The sequence below is a fragment of the Mesoplodon mirus genome, assembly GCF_964341445.2.
Source record: "Mesoplodon mirus genome assembly, chromosome: 5".
Classification (NCBI taxonomy): Eukaryota; Metazoa; Chordata; class Mammalia; order Artiodactyla; family Ziphiidae; genus Mesoplodon; species Mesoplodon mirus.
In genome coordinates, this window is record NC_138980.1 from 142558908 (window position 1) to 142576409 (window position 17502).

Here is a 17502-nt window from a genome sequence, read left to right on the forward strand (position 1 = left end):
CGGCCTGGCCACTCTTCGGATCCCAAGATGTCTGCCTGCCCCCCTGCTCGCATGCCCGCTGTCTCGGCTTTCACTGCAGTCTCTATTCAGGTCTTCTGCCCATTTTTAATTGGGTTGTTTGGGTTTCTTCTTTTTTTTTTGATATTGAATTGTATGAGCTGTTTATACATTTTGAATATTAACCCCTTAGTGGTCATATCATTTGCAAATATTTTCTCCAATTCAGTAGGTTGTCTATTCATTTTGTCAATGATTTCCTTTGCTGTGCAAAAACTTTTAATTAGCTCCCATTTGTTTATTTTTGCTTTTGTCTCCTTCTTTAGGAGATTGTTCATATATATTCTCAAATAGAAAATATACACATGGATTATTTTCATATATACATAGTGCATTTAAGAAAACTTACTACATACTGGGTCATGAAGAAGGTCTTAACAAATTACAAAGAATGGTATCATAGAGACCATTTTATCTTACCACAATATGTTTTTTTGTATTTGTCCTTGAAGTTAGAAAACATTAATAAACAGGATTTTATAAACATATACATGCAAACATACATGCTCTTATATATTAAACAATGCTAAGGAAATATAGAAGAAATAGTTACTTAGAATCATTTACTCTTCAAATTTAAAATACTTCTCTGTTATTTTGTGGAGAACATCTAGCCAACTCAATTGCTAACAGAGAGTTATTTTCAAAATATAATGTCTAAGCTATTAGCCAGCATAATGAACCAACATTTTAATTCTTCTTTCCAACTAATTATTTGAGAACCTCTGAAGAGAACAGTGGTCATTATTGAAAAAATGATTTTTGTTAAGCTTGAGTAAATGATTATTACGTATTTTGGATTTTTTTCTTAACCTGAAGTTGTTATTTGTATTTTTTGAAATCACTCTTTGGATGTGCTAAGACCCATTAACAGCAATTTTCAGATCATCACAAGTAGGTGAGAAATAAGATAAGGGCAGTTTGGACTTGGGGAGATCAGTGGAATCAAAATCTTCTGGACTTCCAGGATTGGTCCACTATCTTCAGAAAAAGAAAAATCCAGAGAAGTTTAAGAGGACTGACTTTGCACCTAAGCAGATTAAAAATTAGATCAACATATAAGGTGATATTACAGTCCATAGTTTGAAGGCAGTGTAGATGCTGTACGACTGTGTGATTTGCCTGGCACCCTCTTCCTACAGTTCTGGATCTGAGACTGTTGTGGCTACGGACCCTGTGTACCTGCTCACCTGCCTTCTTTTTTTTGAAAGTATCCCCTGCCTCCCAGACCGCGATGCTGCCACCTTTGCCAGAGCCTTTGTCTAGCCTCCTTAGGTAGCTAGAGTCCAAGTGGAATCCCCGAGGCTGCACTCCTCACCCTGACTGAGCCTTAATCATGCCGAGTCATCCTTCTGCTCCTAGCCTGGATGAAATGTCACACCGTGGGGCATGGGGTCTGATTTTCTGAGCAGCCACTAAGGGGTTGGATGATATAACTCAGAGTGTGGGAAGGTCTACTCCCTGTGAGTTGAACCTTGACTGATGAGATATAGGATATAGTACGGAATGGGGCAAATTCCCTTTCCTTTCTTCCCTGTGGATTGCTCTAAGATTTGATTTCTTCCTGAAAATTTTCTGGAGAAGTTCCAGGTGCTGAGCCAACATCCCTGCCCAGAGGCTGCAGTCTCTTTGTAGTTCATTGTGAAACAGTGGCCAGCATGACAGCACATTGCATCACTTTGTTTCCCATTTTTTCTTGCTTCCTTCCCCCTATTTCCTCACCTTTACCATCCTGGGCTTACATGCCCCAAATAAACTGTCGGCTCTTCAATCCTTGTTTCAGGCTGTATTTTGTAGAAAAGCTTTCCTAAGAGAGAGCTATGGCAACAGTCCTCACTTTACTGAAGTGCTGGAGTTTGCCCCTGGACCCCAGGAGTCACTCTCCACTTTTCTCTGCCCTGGGAGGTTGTTGAACTGTATTTACAGGAAGCCCACACCCTCTGGCTACCAGATAAGTCCAGCCAATGGGGTGCCCTGGTAGGAGACTGGAGGGAGAAAGTATTTATTCTCCCGGTGCCTATGAGGTCACCTTGGGCTGGTCCCTAAAATGGAAGTTACAGCTGATGGTCTCCTCCATCTGACTTTCTTTTTGATTTCTGAGACCTGCTTCCTCCTCTCATCCCTCTGGACAGGGGGACCTAAGAGCTCCACAATGCTACCCTCAAGTTATGACACTGCCTTGTAGCTCCTCTCCACCCTGCTCACTCCTTTGTAATTAGTCTCTTTATAAATAAATTATTCTAATTTAAATTATTCCAATTTAATAGTGCCATCTGCTTCCTGTTGGGGCCAGTAATGAAAAGGAATGGTTAAATTATAATACCGTTTATCTGTGTTGCAATAGTGCATAGCCATTACAAATCAGTTCATGTTTGCTAGCAAAAGAAAGTAATGCACTCTTTTTTTTTAATCACTTAAGAAGTAAAACAGGGGGAAGGGATAAACTGGGAGATTGGGATTGACATATACACACTACTGTATATAAAATAGATAACTAATAAGGACCTACTGTATAGCACAGGGAACTCTACTCAATACTTTGTAATGGGCTATATGGGAAAAAAGTCTAAAAAAGAGTGGATATATGTATATGTATAAATGATTCACTTTGCTGTACAGCAGAAACTAACACAACATTGTAAATCAACTATACTTCAATAAAAATTTTTAAAAAAAGAAGAGAAGAAGAAGAAGTCAATCAATCAGGGTTCTGGCAAAAACAAACAAACAAAGAAAGCCAGCCAGAATTCCATCTCCTGTGTTGATGAAAACAATCAATAAAAAAATCTATAATAGGAATAAATAAGAGTTTTATTTGAGCCAAACTAAGGACTATAGCCTGGAAGACAGCTTCTCAGATAACCGCTCCAGAGAACTGCTCCAGAGAAGCACGGATTTCAACACAGTTTTATATCTTGTCAGAACCAAGAACATCAAATAAGTCAGGAATCCATTCCTTCAAGGTTTCAGAAAAAGATACATAGCTAGTCAGTATGGCCTTGGCACCTGGGAAAGGAGTCTTATCATCAAAGGAGTTCCAGCACTGGCAGGCCAGGAAGGGAGGCATTTGATCTTTATTTTTAACATGGACATTCTTTACTTCTAGTCAATGTGCCTTTTTCTTTAATAACTAAAGCAGATGTACAATGTACATTTGATAGGGTACAAACAGGCTGTTTTAGTTAGCAGTTAAAATTCAGGTAAACTCATGTATTAGCCATGACTTCACCATATCTCAATATGTGAAAATTCCTTTTCTCTCCTGAAAAGGACTTTAATGAAGGAATCACTTATGAGACAGCAGGCAAAGTAAAGGGAATCAATAGAGGCTTGTGAAGCACCAGGAACAAGAAAAGGCAGAGAGCATCACCACCCCATGTGCTGAAGGGGCAAAAGGATTAGGATGCCAGCGTCCAAGTCTTGGGGGAGAGGCTGTCTCTCCAAAGCTCCTGTCCTGGGGGGATGCAGGTCCTGCCAGAGCCTCCGTCTGCAGCAGGCTGGCAGTGGGGAAAGAAATGCCCTGACATTTCTCTCCTCCTGCCCACCGCCACCTCTCTCCAGCCCCTCTCTGCAGTCAGTGCCTCCCATTGGCTGAACCCAGTTGGAAACTAGAATGACGTGGCCTGTAAGCCTGCTTGGGCTCAGACTGGGGCAAAGAAGGGAAGAGGATGGGTCTGGGTTAGTGGGAGGTGGGGAGGGCAACAGACAAGAATGAGTATTATCAGGATATCAAACTCCTTGCAAAGACCCATATATATGCTGTCTACAAGAGACCCACTTCAGACCTAGGGCAACATACAGACTGAGAGTCAGGGGATGGAAAAAGATATTCCATGCAAATGGAAATCAAAAGAAAGCTGGAGGGCTTCCGTGGTGGCGCAGTGGTTGAGAGTCCGCCTGCTGATGCAGGGGACGCGGGTTCGTGCCCCGGTCTGGGAAGATCCCACATGCCGCGGAGCGGCTGGGCCCGTGAGCCATGGCCACTGGGCCTGCGCGTCCAGAGCCTGTGCTCCGCAATGGGAGAGGCCACAGCAGTGAGAGGCCCGCATACCACACACACAAAAAAAGCTGGAGTAACAATTCTCATATCAGACAAAATAGACTTTAAAATGAAGACTATTACAAGAGACAAAGAAGGACACTACATACTGATCAAGGGATCAATCCAAGAGGAAGATATAACAGTGTAAATATTTATCCACCCAACATAGGAGTACCACAATACATAAGGCAAATGCTAATAGCCATAAAAGGGGAAATCGACAGTAACAAAATCATAGTAGGGGACTTTAACACCCCACTTTCACCAATGGACAGATCATCCAAAATGAAAATAAATAAGGAAACACAAGCTTTAAATGATACATTAAAAAAGATGGGCTTAATTGACACTTATAGGATATTCCATCCAAAAACAACAGAACACACTTTCTTCTCAAGTGTTCATGGAACATTCTCCAGGACAGATCTTATCTTGGGTCACAAATCAAGCCTTAGTAAATGTAAGAAAATTGAAATCGTATCAAGTAACTTTTCCGACCACAATGCTATGAGACTAGATATCAATTACAAGAAAAAACCTGTAAAAAGTACAAACACATGGAGGCTAAACAATGCACTACTAAATAACCAAAAGATCACTAAAGAAATCAAAGAGGAAATCAAAACATACCTAGAAACAAATGACAATGAAAACATAATGACCCCAAACCTATGGGATGCAGCAAAAGCAGTCTTGAAAGGGAAGTTTATAGCAATACAATCCTACCTCAAGAAACAAGAAACATCTCAAATAAACAACCTAACCTTACACCTAAAGCAATTAGAGAAAGAAGAACAAAAAAATAACCCCAGAGTTAGCAGAAGGAAAGAGATCATAAAGATCAGATCAGAAATAAATGAAAAAGAAATGAAGGAAACAATAGCAAAGATCAATAAAACTAAAAGCTGGTTCTTTGAGAAGATAAACAAAATGGATAAACCATTACCCAGACTCATCAAGAAAAAAAGGAAGAAGACTCAAATCAATAGAATTAGAAATGAAAAAGGAGAACTAACAACTGACATGACAAATACAAAGGATCATGAGATTACTACAAGCAACTATATGCCAATAAAATGAACAACCTGGAAGAAATGGACAAATTCTTAGAAAAGCACAACCTTCTGAGACAGAACCAGGAAGAAACCGAAAATGTAAACAGTCCAATCACAAGCACTGAAATTGAAACTGTGATTAAAAATCTTCCAAAAAACAAAAGCCCAGGACAGATGGCTTCAGAGGTGAATTCTATCAAACATTTAGAGAAGAGCTAACACCTATTGTTCTCAAACTCTTCCAAAATATAGCAGAGGGAGGAACACTCCCAAACTCATTCTGTGAGGCCACCACCACCCTGATGCCAAAACCAGACAAAGATGTCACAAAAAAAGAAAACTACAGTCCAATATCACTGATGAACATAAATGCAAAAAACCTCAACAAAATACCAGGAAACAGAATCCAACAGCACATTAAAAGGATCATACACCATGATCGTGTGGGGTTTATTCCAGGAATGCAAGGATTCTTCAATATATGCAAGTCAATCAATGTGATAAACCATAGTAACAAACTGAAGGAGAAAAAACATGTGATAATCTTAATAGATGCAGAAAAAGCTTTCGACAAAATTCAACACCCATTTATGATAAAAACCCTCCAGAAAGTGGGCATAGAAGGAACTTACCTCAAACAAACCGCCATATATGACAAACCCACAGCCAACATTGTTCTCAATGGTGAAAAACTGAAACCATTTCCACTAAGATCAGGAACAAGACAAGGTTTCCCACTCTCACCACTATTATCCAACATAGTTCTGGAAGATTTAGCCACAGCAATCAGAGAAGAAAAAGAAATAAAAGGAATCCAAATCAGAAAAGAAGAAGTAAATCTGTCACTGTTTTCAGATGACATGATACTATACAAAGAGAATCCTATAGATGCTACCAGAAAACTACTAGAGCTAATCAATGCATTTGGTAAAGTAGCAGGATACAAAATTAATGCACAGAAATCTCTTGCAATCCTATACACTAATGATGAAAAATCTGAAAGAGAAATTAAGGAAACACTCCCATTTACCACTGCAACAAAAAGAATAAAATACCCAGGAATAAACTTACCTAAGGAGGCAAAAGACCTGTACGCAGAAAACTATAAGACACTGATGAAAGAAATCAAAGATGATACAAATAGATGGAGATATATACCATGTTCTTGGATTGGAAGAATCAACATTGTGAAAATGACTATGCTACACAAAGCAATCTGCAGATTCAGTGTAATCCCTATCAAACTACCAATGACATTTTTCACAGAACTAGAACAAAAAATTGCACAATTTGTATGGAAACACAAAAGACCCCCAATAGCCAAAGCAATCTTGAGAAAGAAAAATGGAGCTGGCGGAATCAGGCTCCTGGACTTCAGACTATACCTCAAAGCTACAGTAATCAAGACAGTATGGTACTGGCACAAAAACAGAAATATAGATCAATGGAATAGGATAGAAAGCCCAGAGATAAACCCACACACATATGGTCACCTTATCTTTGATCAAGGGGGCAAGAATATACAATGGAGAAAAGACAGCCTCTTCAATAAGTGGTGCTGGGAAAACTGGACAGCTACATGTAAAAGAATGAAATTAGAACACTTCCTAACACCATACACAAAAATAAACTCAAAATGGATTAAAGACCTAAATATAAGGCCAGACACTATAAAACTCTTAGAGGAAAACATAGGCAGAACACTCTATGACATAAATCACAGCAAGATCCTTTTTTACCAACCTCCTATAGAAATGGAAATAAAAACAAAAATAAACAAATGGGACCTAATGGAACTTCAAAGCTTTTGCACAGCAAAGGAAACCATAAACAAAACAAAAAGACAACCCTCAGAATGGGAGAAAATATTTACACATGAGGCAACTGACAAAGGATTAATCTCCAAAATTTACAAGCAGCTCATGCAGCTCAATATCAAAAAAACAAACAACCCAATCCAAAAATGGGCAGAAGACCTAAACAGACATTTCTTCAAAGAAAATATATAGATTGCCAACAAACACATGAAAGGATGCTCAACATCACTAATCATTAGAGAAATGCAAATCAAAACTACAATGAGGTATCACCTCACACCAGTCAGAATGGCCATCATCAAAATATCTACAAACCATAAATGCTGGAGAGGGTGTGGAGAAAAGGGAACCCTCTTGCACTGTTGGTGGGAATGTAAATTGATACAGCCACTATGGAGAACAGTATGGGAGTTCCTTAAAAAACTAAAAATAGAACTACCATATGACCTAGCAATCCCATTACTGGGGATATACCCTGAGAAAACCATAATTCAAAAAGATACCTGTACCACAATGTTCATAGCAGCTCTATTTACAATAGCCAGGACATGGAAGCAACCTAAGTGTCCATTGACAGATGAATGGATAAAGAAGATGTGACACATATATACAACAGAGTATTACTCAGCCATAAAAAGGAATGAGATTGAGTTATTTGTAGTCAGGTGGATGGACCTAGAAACTGTCATACAGAGTGAAGTAAGTCAGAAAGAGAAAAACAAATACCATATGCTAACACATATATATGGAATCTAAAAAAAAAAAAAAAGGTTCTGAAGAACCTAGGGGCAGGACAGGAATAAAGACACAGGTGTAAAGAATGGGCTTGAGGACACGGGCATGGGGAGGGGTAAGCTGGGACGAAGTGAGAGAGTGGCATGGACATATATACACTACCAAATGTCAAATAGATAGCTGTGGGAAGCAGCTGCGTAGCACAGGGAGATCAGCCCGGTGCTTCGTGTCCAACTAGAGGGGTGGGATAGGGAGGGTGGGATGGAAACGCAAGAGGGAGGAGATATGGGATATATGTATACATATAGCTGATTCACTTTGTTATACAGCAGAAACTAACACACCATTGTAAAGCAATTATACTCCAATAAAGATGTTAAAAAAAAAAACAAAAAAAACTCCTTGCAAATATAGTCCTAATTTTGTGAAGAGTGATACATGTATTTATGTGCAAGAGAAGATTGAAGTAGGAATTAAAAGTAGCTCTCTCATGGTTGTAGAAGAATAGTAATGGGTTTTTTTTCCTTTTTTTTTTTTTAACCATTTCTATCCTCAACCTACAACCACAAGCATTTATACTTTAGAGTAGCATTTAAAGTAAGGAATGGTGAAGATTAGTTGAAAATGTTGTCAACCAATAAATGGTTTTTATTTTTGATAATGTTTGATCTATTTTCCAAATCAAAAAAATGGCTGTGTATTACTTTAAAATTTGTCTTAGAAAAAATAAATGCTAATTGAATGATGTGCTTATTTTAATGATAATTTTTTAACATTTCCTATCAGTGGCTCCTGGTGGTGAGAATTCACTTTCTGAACTTTCTCAGAAGTAAGATCTCATCTAGAGTAAGATCAAGGCCACATGAGAGGGGTTTTTGTGTTTGTTTCTCAAAGCACTAGTTCGTGTTCACACTATTCTGTCCAGCAATGGGAAAGAGTAATGTGGGACAAATGGTATCTCAGTTCTAATCATATTAGTAGATGCAATCCCGTTAATTACCATTAACTTTGTTATGTAGCAGAGGTGGTCTGTAATATTCACTTTGTCAAACAGAATTTGTGATTCTAGAGTTGCATGCACAAACATCACTGCATGGGCCATAACCTCAGATGAACATAAAGCTTCAAAATCCTGTCAATTTAATTAGACTGTAAACAAACATCTCTGTTTTCAAAACCACTTGCTTAACTGTCCGATTTATTTTTCTGTTGTTTCATGTCTCTCGTGTTTGCATGTGAACTACGAATAAAGCACCATAGAGGAGTTCAGCAGTATTGTCAGCAGTCAGTAGCTACCCTGGTGTCTTCCACACCCGAATTCCTCTTCTATTCATAGCACTGTCCTCAGCCTCACATGGGGTATGGGGTAAAAGCAGCTACTTCCTCAAAGAAATATTTCATATGTACAGAATGAGATAGCAAATCTCTGGAATGTCACAGACCAGCTGTTGAACACAATATTCCTAATCACCAGTGTGTCAGGCGCTCCCTTGGGCCAAAGCAGCAGTTGGGGGAAATAGAAGCAGCCCCTGTGCTGTAAAAACTCAGACTCCCATGTAAGCTCGGGCCTCCGAACTTCCACTGCCTGCCAGGCTATTTAAAGCCAAGGATTATGCAGTGAGAACAGATGCAGTACATTTTGCCATCTTCCGAAATCTAAAATTTTAAGTAACATTTAAAAAGCATAGTTTAAAATTTTTTGAATTCAATAATTGTACTTTTAAAGTGGTTTCCTAAACTCAGTTTATGAGTATGAGTTAATACATCTTAATGTTTCATAAATATCCACAGAACATACGCTGTGCTTTAGAAAACACTGCAGACAAGATCCAGTTTAGCTTAAAAAAAAAAAAAAAGAGGTACGTATTTGGAACTTTTAAAAATCAGATTTATATCTGAAAATTCCAACATAAGTTTAAGGCAGTAACAAATGTAGTGAATCATAAATATGTTTCAGACCCAGTTTTCAAATACTATATTTTAACCTTCAGACTCTATGTTTACAAAGCTCCACTCCACTGTAATAAAATATACTGAAAAGAAAAGCTTATCAAGCGAAGGGGATCACAGCTCTTTTCAGCGACATAAAAAGTTTTCATAAAATGGATAAGAATTTCTTAAATTAGTGTGGCTCTTTTGCCATCAATTGTTAAAAATGCAGCTTCTCTGGCATTGTTGGAGTAACGAAGAAATAATTCTGAGTCGTCTCTGCTATCAGACTCTGGTCTCCTAAACTGTTCATGTTTCTCAGGTGTAAGAATAGCAACAACTTGAGCTGTAGGAACATATTTAACAATTTTCCTTTCTGAGTAAAAGTAACAAAGACAACCTCAACATACCAGGGACTATGTCTATATTTTTAATCTTCATAAAAATCATTTCAAACATAGGTAATACACACATTCTCGTGATACCATGGGCTGAGCTAGAATCTTCCTCGTGCTGTATGAACAGGCACCGATAAGATTTCACTTGGTCCCAACTGAATCCTTTACTTCCACCACCAGAATTCCGTCGTGACAGAGGATGGCAGACAAATCTTTGGTTTCAGTGCCGTCGGGCAGTTTATACTGTCGGGTGAAGCTTCTTGAGATAAAACCGTGCTCGTCCATTCTGGTTCCATGTTGAGCCTTAATCAGCAGCCAGCCTTCGAAGGTCTGAATGATGATATCTTCGGGTTGGAACTGGACCACGTCCAGCAGGACCTGGAAGCGGGATTCGTCCCTCTGGGGCGGCATCTCTGCGGTGTCCACGGGGGCAGGCTGGGCCACCCTGGCTTTCCCCAGGTCCACGGTGGTTGGCCCGGGCAGTTCATATAAAGCGTGATCCAGCCTGCAGTCTTCCAACCCTCGAGCTTCAAACTCCTCCTCGTATCGCACTGGAGTCTCTATGAGATGCCTCAAGATGATTTTTGCCATAGTGGAGGCCAAGCCAGCACCGAACGCCTTCCGCCCCGGCTACGTTGTCCGTGTTGAACCCTCGCAGTTGCCGACTGACTACAGCATCTGTTGGAGCCGCTCTTCGCTTATAACCCTGCGCAGACGCAACTCTCTAATTAGGCCTGAATCACAGCGCCGCACACTCCCTCTTGTCTTTTCACCGCTGCTGACAATGAACGGCTATTTATAGGGCATGTTTCGAAGTTGCTTTTAGCACACAGCCTGCTCGAGCTGCTGCGTCAAGGATTGCCCTTACATTCTCAGTTATCCCTGGCAAGTGTGTCTGCCTTGCTTACCCTCAAAGAAAAAGAGAATCAGAAACAGTGTTTGAGAAATACCTGAGGGGGTGCTCTGTTCTTGTGAACTACAGTGACCTAGCGGATCAGAACAGCCCAGAGGTGTGCACTCGTCTTATGATATGAGCTAAAACTGCATTAATCCTAGTCGCCAAGTGCAAAGCTGGGGGGAGGTGACTTTAGCTGTAATTGATTAGGAATTAAGATACACACGCACACACATTCAAATATCCAACATTCAACAAACCCTCAGCCCTCCGTTCTATATATTTACTTTCACTTCATCCTTTAATCTTTTAAACTTAAGGGACATCTGAGCCACGCCATCTGGGTTTATTACGTTTGACTCATCAAAAATGAGATCCTAGGACTAAACCAGACAATGATGTCGAACCTCAGATGGGAGTTGGACAGGCATAGAATGGGGCATCTTAGCAAGGAAAATAGAGCCCCAGGGGAGAGAAAAATGTTAAAGCTTTGAACTATTTGATACTAAAGCCCAGAAAACTAAGGATTAATCTAGTTGCAGCTTTGCTGTTTCATTGGCAAAAATAAATAACATATAATTTCTTTTTTTTCTTTTTTCCTTTTTGCGGTATGCGGGCATCTCACTGTTGTGGCCTCTTCCATTGCGGGGCACAGGCTCCGGACGCGCAGGCTCAGTGGCCATGGCTCACGGGCCCAGCTGCTCCGCGGTATATGGGATCTTCCCGGACCAGGGCACGAACCCGTGTCCCCTGCATTGGCAGGCAGACTCTCAACCACTGCACCACCAGGGCAGCCCAACATATAATTTATTAACTGTAATACCTTAACATTAAACTCACATTGAAAAAGCATGCGGCAACTCTTTATCCACTGCTATAGAAGGATCTCCAAGACATGTTAGGTACGAAAGAAAAGTCCAGAACAGCATATAATACACTACAAGTTATCTTTTTTATAAGTAGGTATTTGCTTGTACAAATAGAATCTCTCTGAAAGTTGTGTCATGGGGAATGGCAGGTACCTCCTGAGAGGGTAACAGAGTGATCAGGAGGCAGGGGCTGGAGGGAGGCTTGCTTACTACTATAAACACATTTGTGCTTTTCATTTCTGCAGTGTGTATGCAATGCGCATACACTCAAGAAGGTTTTAAACATAGAACACTTCCTCTCCACAGAGGTTAGTATTTTCTAGAACGGGTAGACTCTGGAAAACCTTTCCTTAAAACGCATATCCGGGGCTTCCCTGGTGGCGCAGTGGTTGAGAGTCCGCCTGCTGATGCAGAGGACACAGGTTCGTGCCCCGGTCCACGAAGATCCCGTATGCCGCGGAGCGGCTGGGCCAGTGAGCCATGGCCACTGAGCCTGCGCGTCCGGAGCCTGTGACCCGCAACGGGAGAGGCCACAACAGTGAGAGGCCCAAGTACCGCAAAAAACAAACAACAACAAGAAAAACGCATATCTGTTTTCTTAGAATGAAAAAAAAAATCTACAAAAAATAAAAAATCTGAAAACAGAAGGGAACCATTTCCTTTAGCTCTTTTCCATTACTCTAAAAATCTGTGTGGACATTTTGGTATATATTTAAGAACATGCCCTAATCATGTTCACACTCTGCTTTTTTGACCTTCATTTCGCAGGTTGGTGACCCTCAAGGGAAAAATGTACTCTTTGAGATGTTAATGTCCTCTAGCTCATAAAATATTGAGAGATGTTTTCCTCAGTGCTTCTCTGAGTGGTAAGTAAAAAACAGAACTCACTGCCAGTGGCAGGAAATAGATAAGGTACTAAGGATTTGGCTTTAAATTCCTAAAAAGAGTCCCAGCAAAACTGAGAAGAAGATACAGAGATCTTTCCATATACTCCCTGTCCCTACACGTGCATAACCTCCCCTATGAATATCCCCGCCAGAGCGGTACATTTGTTACAACTGATGAATCTACATTAACACATTATAATCACCCAAAGACAATAATTTCCATTTGGCTTCACTCTTTGTGTTGCCTGTTCTATGAATTTGCACAAAGGTATAATTGCACGTATCCACCAAAATAGTATCATACAGAGTAGTTTCACTGCCCTAAAAATCCTTTGTGCTCCACCTATGCATCTCCCCTCCCCCCAACCCCTGTTCTAAACAACTACTGTAAAAAAATGTCTATTTAAAAACCTAAAACTAAAACTCCTCTAAAAAAATAAACTCTGTTAAAAAATAAATACCGGAAAGATGCTGGTAGGGTGGACAGAGAAAAACATGTCCAGTTAGTCTTATAGTTTCTTGCCTCCAGGGGTCTCGAAAATGGGTAAGAAGGAGCAGATATGAGTGGTGTTTCCACGTTGCTTGTGTGAGTTGCTGAGGTTAAAAAGGAGTATTCACATTTCCCACGCAAACACCCGAGATTTCTATTGCTTTCCCCAAACTGCCCTTTGACCCTAATCCTACACCTGAACTGCCTTCCACCTCATCAACTCCCTTTACCCTTTTGGAGAATCTCCCAGGCTTCTGATCTGGTCTCCCTGCCCCCACTCTTACCCTACTGTCCATCCTCCCCGTTGTAAGCAGAGCCACTGTTCCAAAGCATAGGATAGAGTATGTCACTCCCTTGCTTAAAAATCCCAACCAGAAGCTTCCCCTTGTAACCAGAATGAAATCCAAAATCCTGACCACGGCCTTCAAGAACCTATTTCTCGGCCCGTGCTGACCTCCTCCCCGCCTCTCTCCCCGGATCCTATATGATTCAGCCGCACTGGCCTCCTGTCTGTCCTCGAATACTCCAACCTTTTTTCTTCCTCAGGCCCTTTGCACTTGGAGTCCCTTTTGCTTTGAAAGCTCCACCCTCAGAATGGCAGAAGCCATTCAGGATTCAGGTCAGTTGTCATCTCTTCAGGCAGGTCTTTCCTGATCATCTAGCCAGAGTCTTCCTCCTGTCACTTCCCTATTTTATCTCCATCGCCATTATCAGCATCTAAAACTATCTTACTTCTGACTTCCCTGGTGGGCCAGAGGTTAAGACTCCATGCTCTCACTGCAGGGGGCCACGGGTTTGGTCCCTGGCTGGGGAAACTGAGATCCCACATACAAGCTTTGTGGCGGAACCGCCCCCCCCAAGAAAAAACCAAAATCCAAACAAAGTCTTGGGGACTTCCCTGGCTATCCAGTGGTTAAGACTCCGCGCTCGCACTGCAGGGGGCTCGGGTTCGATCCGTGGTCAGGGAACTAAGATCCCACATGCTGCGCAGCCAAAAAACAAAAACAAAAACAAACAAAAAAACTATCTTACTTTTGGATTTAAATTTCAGCTGGGGAAGACAGACAATGGCACTTTGAGGTCAGAAACGTAGGGTTCACTGCTGTAGCCCCAGCACCTAAGACAGTGCCTGGAAAGTGTGTTAGGAAAAAGAAAAAATCCAACTTCTACAAATTTTGTGCTTTTCATTCAGCTGGCCCTCGATGTCACTTGGCCATCCTTCTGTGTATTTCGATCAGCTTCTCCTATTTCTCCAGAGTGGAGATGGCAAACTTCTTCCTCTCCTCAGGCCTTCCCCGTGCCCCGGGTCTCTCTCTCCCAGCTGAGGGGACTTGCCTCCACGTTCACGCCCAGACATCTGAGCGGGGAGAAGCTGGCTGTGCTCACGTCCCCTCTGCTCGGGAATCCCTTGTCCCCTCCATCCTCCTCTGGGCTTCTGTCCAACCACTTAGCCTTTTCTCAATGTTCTCTAGTCTCTTGGTGTCCACAGGCTCCTCTCCATCAGCCTAAAGTCCAGTGTGCCCCATCTTTCTAAAACAAAACAAGACCTTCTAGACCTTATGTCATCCCCTAGCTAATTATTCTATCCCCTCCCAGACCAGCTCCTTGAATGGTAGCCTGTATTCAACGGTCACTCTCCATGTTGCTGCAAAATAAGTCTGCCCTCAATGAGGTCAAAGGCAGCCTCGTTGCTAAATCTATACTTTAACCTTATTTTCCTTAACCTCTTCAGCATTTGACATAAGCCTCTTATCAGGAAAGAATGCGAACTAGTTTTGTCTTAGTGCTGTCAAGAGGACAAGTAGAGTTTTCTCTTATCCTATTCCATGCGTTCTCAATGGGGCAAAAATTTGTTCTTATGGAGCAAAAAAAAAAAAATCCATATTATCTAAGATTTTTTTTGAATTGTATTTTATTTATTTTTTTATACAGCAGGTTCTTATTAGTTATCTATTTTATACATATCATATTATCTAAGATTATACCAAATCTTAGCTATACATAATGGATTATGACTCTCCAAAGGACCCAAGTACATAAACAGACATAAAGAATATCTGTGGTATTAAAATTTCATCAGGGAGAGGGAGGCGAAATCAGGTGGAAAATGTCTTGAAAGACTCCTGGCGGGTGGAGGGATGGAGCAATAATTTAAAAAAGGTGAGAGACACAGTTCTAGTCAGCTTCATGAATTGCTCATCAAGACCTCAATGGCCCAGGGGCTCATTTGGGGGATTTCAGTACCAACTAGCTTGGGGTCTGAGAAGGTTCCCTAAAAAGAGTGATATCTCAGTCTGGATAAGCTGACAGAGGGGGACAAATGGAGCTTTGGAAAGGGAAGGGGGGATTTGAGTGTTCCCAGCAATAGAATGGCACATTCCAGGGCCTGGAGCCAGAAGAGAATCTGTGATTGGAGGACAAAAGGACGAGGTGTAGCCACAATGCAGACCACAGAGTAGGAAGCGGGAGAAATGAGGCTGGAGAGGTGAGCCTTTTATGCCATTTTTGTTTTCGAATATCTACTAGTTGTTCTAAGAGTGACACCAGAATCCTTGTTTTAGAGTAAACACATCTTTCTCCTTGTAATCAAAAGGCCTATTGAAGTTTTTTTGTTTTTTGTTCCAAATTAAAGTTAAATTCTGTTCTGAAATATAGAAGCTAACTTCATGAAGATCCAGATCAGTGCCTTTTTTTACTTTTCTGACTATACCCACAATAAGAAACATACTCAGCATCACCAGTGAACGCACATATACACACACTGGGTACAAAACCCTTAGCTTTACTACATGTGATGCACTCTGATGGTCTCTGTTTAATTCCATTTAGCTTAACAGTGAGCCTTGCAACTCACTAAATTGATTTCACAGTCCACAGTTTGGGCAACACTTAGTTAAATTTTTCCATTATTAAGTAAGGTAGTTTATCATCTTTGTGGGAAGAGTTACCCCTCTACGGGGAGACTGTGATTGCCTAGACTGGTTTTTCTTCTGCAGCTGCAGTGAGACATTGAGTAGGTAGGAAAGCAAGAGGTGTAGTGAGACCAGACAGCATGGCTTGTGTCAAGTGCTGAGAGGTTAAGGAAGATAAGGATGGAAGCGCAGACTTAGCAGTGAGGGTGTCTTTGACTTAAGGAGAGTCAGAGGCAAAGTTGGGCAGAGGTTAGGCTGCAGTTGGTTGGGTAGTGCATATTGCAATTTCAAGAAGCTGGGTGGGAGGGATGGAAAGGATTCACTAGAGGCTGACATGAGGTCTGGAAGGCTTGTTTTGTTTTAATAAGATGTTTTTAAGAAAAGTGACTGTTACTTTGATGGAAAGGAGAGAACTGGTTAGCAAGGGGCCCTGAGGGGCCATGGTTGATCGAGTCTGAGAGCTAGATGGCCAATATCCTGCTTTAAATACTCCTTTTAAACAAAGTAATTTCCTTAAGTCATCCTCAAATCATGAATAAGATTTTTGTTCAGCATTTCAGCCTGGTGTCAACTAGTCTTTGGGGGAATTAAGCAAGGGATTGTACCAGGCTTTAGGGAAACAAGTGCAGAGGGCCTCCATTACCTGAGGAAGAAGTAGTGAGACAGAAGCAGATGATAGCAGCAGTCTGGAAAGAGATAAAAGTGACAACCAAGTTAGAACATAGATATCTGCCTAAGGGAATCCAAAAAGTATTTGAATGGTAATTTGATAGGACCTTGCTGCAATCTTGGAGGCCAGAGTCAGCTCTGGAATGTTAGCCTTACGGCTGTGAAGGAAATCACATTTTAGATAGAAGCCATAAGTGCAAACACATTTTAACAGGGTTGAGAGGATGGAGGAGGTCATCTTCCCGAGACACCACTTCCATCACATCACCCTTCCTTAGATCAAATTCTAGCAGTGGTTCTAGGCTTTCTCACATGAAAACTGTTTGGTTGTACATTCTGATCTCGACTATTCTTTCTAAATCTACCTTTATGGAATTTCCTCCATCATATATTCCTAACTCTTTGGTCTGGGAGTCATATCCCCCACCTTATGACCAAAAAGGTAGATGTGGAAGCCATATTTTCTGGGGCTACACTGTATGATCCCTGTCCTCTAGACTCACTGTTCTGCTGTCCTCCAAACACTCCTGCTTCTCTCTTTTTCCCCCTCATGCTATTTCTTGTAGTCAGGATGCTATAGTAGGCTGAAGAATATCCCCCCCCAAAAAAGATGTCTGTGTCCTAAACCCTGGAATCTATAAATGTTCCCTCATATGGCAGACTTTACAGATGTGATTAAATTAAGGATCTTGAGATGAGATTTCCCTGGATTATCTGGATGAGCCCCAAATGTCATCACAAGAGAAA

The 17502-nt window shown here is 41.1% G+C and overlaps 1 protein-coding gene across 1 annotated transcript; it reads right to left on the reverse strand.

Annotated features, from left to right (window-relative positions):
- Positions 1–10174: 10174 nt before the first annotated feature.
- Positions 10175–10624, reverse strand: HSPB3 (heat shock protein family B (small) member 3; the record flags this gene model as incomplete). Its single annotated transcript, XM_082622883.1, has 1 exon — positions 10175–10624. One exon carries the CDS (start codon positions 10622–10624, stop codon positions 10175–10177), a length of 450 nt encoding a protein of 149 aa, XP_082479009.1.
- Positions 10625–17502: the final 6878 nt, after the last annotated feature.